Genomic DNA, 3,834 nt, shown 5'->3' on the forward strand with positions numbered 1-3,834 from the left:
GGATGTGGCAAAGCGGACCTGGGCCAGGGAGGCGCGGCCGGGAGGGCTCTGAACTAGGCACAGGACGGCAAGAAGACTGCTGTTCTGTTGGCTGCCTTGGGCGCCCCCCAGTGCGCGACTCCGCGATCCATAGGCTGCGGCCAGACCCTAGAGCCGCCCTAAGCTCAGCACCCGACTGGGTAACAGTGATGAGAAGCGGTCCCGAGTTCTCCGCGTTGGGGGCAGACGAAGCGTGGGGACAGTAGGGAAGAGGGCGACAGCGGAGAGCCGCTGGTTGGTTTCTGGGGGAGAAAGCGCGCAAGGGAGGTGGGAGGCTGAAGAGCTGCGGGCCTCGGAGGTCCCAGAGCGGACACTGCAGACCATTGTGTGTCCCGCCACGCGCGCTCTGTTGCAGAGGAGCCCCGGCCGGGAAGTGTGGAACGGTCCCTCCAGAGGCCCGGCCGCCTCGCCCGCTCTAGTCCAGCGGAGCCCGAGCGACTCGGACCAATCCCCGGTGATTATGCAAGACAGCGGACCAATCAGCTCCGCCAGCTCATGAATATTTATGACCTTGGCTGAGTCAAAGCTTTGAACCGAGTTTGGGGAGCTCGGGAGCATCATGCTTAGACTTTTCAAAGAGACAAACTCCATTTTCTTATGAATGGAAAGTGAAAACCCCTGTTCCGCTTAAATTGGGTTCCTTCCTGTCCTGAGAAACATAGAGACCCCCAAAGGGAAGCAGAGGAGAGAGAGACCCACACCCAGACCCCGCGAGAAGAGATGACCATGACCACCATGCCAGAAAGTCTCAACAGCCCCGTGTCGGGCAAGGCGGTGTTTATGGAGTTTGGGCCGCCCAACCAGCAAATGTCTCCTTCTCCCATGTCCCACGGGCACTACTCCATGCACTGTTTACATTCGGCGGGCCATTCGCAGCCCGACGGTGCCTACAGTTCGGCCTCGTCCTTCTCCCGACCGCTGGGCTACCCCTACGTCAACTCGGTCAGCAGCCACGCGTCCAGCCCCTACATCAGTTCGGTGCAGTCCTACCCGGGCAGTGCCAGCCTCGCCCAGAGCCGCCTGGAGGACCCAGGTAGGTGCACTTGCCAGGAATAGTGAGAGAAGGAAAAGAGAGAGAGAGAGAGAGAGAGAGAGAGAGAGAGAGAGAAAGGGAGGGGGAGAGAGAGAGAGAGAGAGGGGCAGAGAGGTGGGGTGGGGGTGGGGAGGGCGCGGGAGCAGTGGAGGTTTCGGATATCAATCTATGGATCCTTGTCATAGCAAAGAATTTTTTTAAAAAATTCGCCCAATTCGCAACCTTGTAGCAAAGGATAAATCCGAGAGCGTCTCCTGGCACTGGCTGGGCCTCTGAGCGGCTCGGTGCGCCGAGCACACAATGCCCTGCTGGAAAACAGAAACCCACATGTGCACGTATTAGTCTCGGTAATTATTTATTGCGTAGCGCTATAAACAATGTATGCAATTAAGGGTAATTAAACCTCAACTACCGCCTGCAAAAATAGCAAACTTCCCCTGCAAAGGCAATAGCTGCGTTCCTGGGAACGGCCCCATCCCGCCTGCAGCTGCCTGGGACCGGCCCTCGGACTTTGGAGGACCCTTCCCAGGCTTCGGAGTTTCTTGAACGTTTTCTTCCCGGCCCTGCCTCTACTGTTCCTCGGTAGCTACTCGCTCTCCTCTCTCCACGCTAAATCAGCCCCCGCCTTAACAACAGTCCCCGCTTCTGCTGTCCCTCCAGGGGCGGACTCCGAGAAGAGCACGGTGGTGGAAGGCGGTGAAGTGCGCTTCAATGGCAAGGGGAAAAAGATCCGCAAACCCAGGACAATTTATTCCAGTTTGCAGTTGCAGGCTTTGAACCGGAGGTTCCAGCAAACTCAGTACTTAGCTCTGCCCGAGAGGGCGGAGCTCGCGGCCTCCTTGGGACTCACGCAGACTCAGGTACCTCGCCGCTGCCGCTATGTCAAGCAGGCTTCACGCTGCGGGCCTGAGCCCCGGGGCTTCATTTCTTGCTCACTGGGCTTCAGGTTCGGGGTGTCAAAGTGTATGTGAGTGTGCGTATGTGTGTCCCCACACCAGGCTCCCAGTCCCCTTCCTCCCTATTTTCTCTACCCTAGTTTGGTGGCTGCTTTCTGTACACCGATTTGCCTGCCGCCTGGTCCTTCGACACTGGACAATCTGATTAGGGCGCAGGAAGGATTTCCCCAGTCGTTTTGTTTGGGGATTCTGAGGTCACACGTGCCCGAACAACTGGAACAATAGACGCGGGACTTAATCCCTCCTTTGCCTTTAAAGTGTGTAGCTAATCACTGCGGCATGGGCCTTCGCCTCTGTCTCCCTCCTCACCCGGTGGCACAGGGGATCCTTTCCCCTGCCCTTTCACCTCCCAAGGCCCAAACTCTAGAGAAGAAACGAGACTTTCCTTTTTGGATTTCTCTAAGACTCCGGGGAGTTCTGGGCCATTCTGACCGCGACTGGCGCGGGTTTCCAACGTCCGGCCCGGGATTTGGATTGGAGCTGGGAAAATCAAACAGACCCTCGAGAAAGGTTGGTTTCAGTCCAAAGAAAAGTTCAGCAAAATCTTGTGACCTCCTCAGCCAGTCCCCAACTCACTCAAGGGCAGAAAGGACGGCGCAAAGAGAAGGCGGTCAATTTACAAATAAATATCCTCCACTCCTATCCAGGTTTTTTATTCCTTTATTGATATTGATATTGGAATTGCGTGGGGTTGTGCAGGCGCTGCGCCTTCCACAGGCAGTTGCCAAGGTCGGACTGGGCCGCTAGCAGACAAAGGCCTTGATTCCCTGCGGGCCCCTGACCACCACGCCCCCTGGCTCTCAAGGAGCTGTTCCTGACGGTGGTCAGCGCCGGCCGTCCAGCTTTGTAGTCTTTGGCTTTTTGGGGGGAGGGATGTCTGCTCCCGCAGCAGGGAGCTGCCAGCCTTCGCAGGGCAGCGGGGGCTCCTATCTCCGCTCTCAGGTTGTTCCCTTCTTTCCTCCTAGGTAGACCTAGGTAGACTCAGTGATCTCGTCACGAGTCACGTTGTTGTCCGATCTTGCAGGTCAAGATCTGGTTCCAGAACAAGCGCTCCAAGTTCAAGAAGCTGATGAAGCAGGGCGGGGCGACTCTGGAGGGTAGCGCGCTAGCCAACGGCCGGGCCCTGTCTGCAGGCTCCCCACCAGTACCGCCGGGCTGGAACCCTAATTCCTCATCCGGGAAGAGCTCAGGCAGTAGCGCGGGCTCTTACATCCCCAGCTACACGTCGTGGTATCCATCCGCGCACCAAGAAGCTATGCAGCAGCCCCAACTCATGTGAGGTTGCCCACTCGCATCTTCCCGCCTCCTTCCCGTCTCCCTTGGCCCGGGCCCCTCCCGCCTCCAGGTCCATCCACCCCTTCCGTGTGCCCTGAGCCCGGAGGAAAAGGGCCAGAGGAGAAGAAGAAACAGTGAAGGCACGACGCCCGCCCGCTGCCTCCTGGGAGCCCCTGGAGGTCAGACCCAGCGACTCCCCAGTGCCGGTGCTCTGGCCGGAATCCCGTCCTGGGCCACGCCATGACCGCAGAGTGGCCTCAAAAGCGCAGGTATAGCCACCTGAGACAGCCGGAGCAGCAAGACAGACCCGCTCGGCTCGACCCGACCCTCCGACCCTCAGCTTTGTGGGACTATCAGGAAAAACAAAAACAATGTAGAAAAAGCAAAAGTTCTTTTCTGTCCTGTCCGTCTCTTGTCTCCTTTTGCTCTGTTTGTGCGCTGAGTAAAGATCCTCGTCGTCTGCTGTTATTCTGCCGCCTCTGCAAAGTCACCAGGTCTGAGCCACACGGGGTCCGCTGGGCCGCCCATCTC

General features: G+C 58.0%; 1 protein-coding gene across 2 annotated transcripts; it reads left to right on the forward strand.

Moving 5' to 3' along the window:
* Nucleotides 1-759: 759 nt before the first annotated feature.
* On the forward strand, nt 760-3,307 carry Dlx1 (distal-less homeobox 1). Of its 2 annotated transcripts, XM_047547739.1 has the most exons (3): nt 760-1,072; nt 1,733-1,932; nt 3,053-3,307. In XM_047547739.1, the coding sequence occupies exons 1-3, from the start codon at nt 760-762 to the stop codon at nt 3,305-3,307; spliced, it is 768 nt and encodes a 255-aa protein (XP_047403695.1). The 2 variants fall into 2 exon arrangements, with proteins under 2 accessions (XP_047403695.1, XP_047403696.1); XM_047547740.1 differs by lacking the exon at nt 1,733-1,932 and having other exon boundaries at nt 3,053-3,129.
* The last annotated feature ends 527 nt before the right edge of the window (nt 3,308-3,834 follow it).

Source organism: Sciurus carolinensis, chromosome 3, assembly GCF_902686445.1.
Source record: "Sciurus carolinensis chromosome 3, mSciCar1.2, whole genome shotgun sequence".
Classification (NCBI taxonomy): Eukaryota; Metazoa; Chordata; class Mammalia; order Rodentia; family Sciuridae; genus Sciurus; species Sciurus carolinensis.

Bases quoted from the DNA above. Each gene is read 5' to 3' on its own strand.
- Dlx1 (XM_047547739.1), top strand. From the start codon at position 760: ATGACCATGACCACCATGCCAGAAAGTCTCAACAGCCCCGTGTCGGGC. The intron at 1,073-1,732 runs GTAGGTGCACTT...CTGTCCCTCCAG, and splicing joins GAGCCGCCTGGAGGACCCAG to GGGCGGACTCCGAGAAGAGC. The intron at 1,933-3,052 runs GTACCTCGCCGC...CCGATCTTGCAG, and splicing joins TGGGACTCACGCAGACTCAG to GTCAAGATCTGGTTCCAGAA.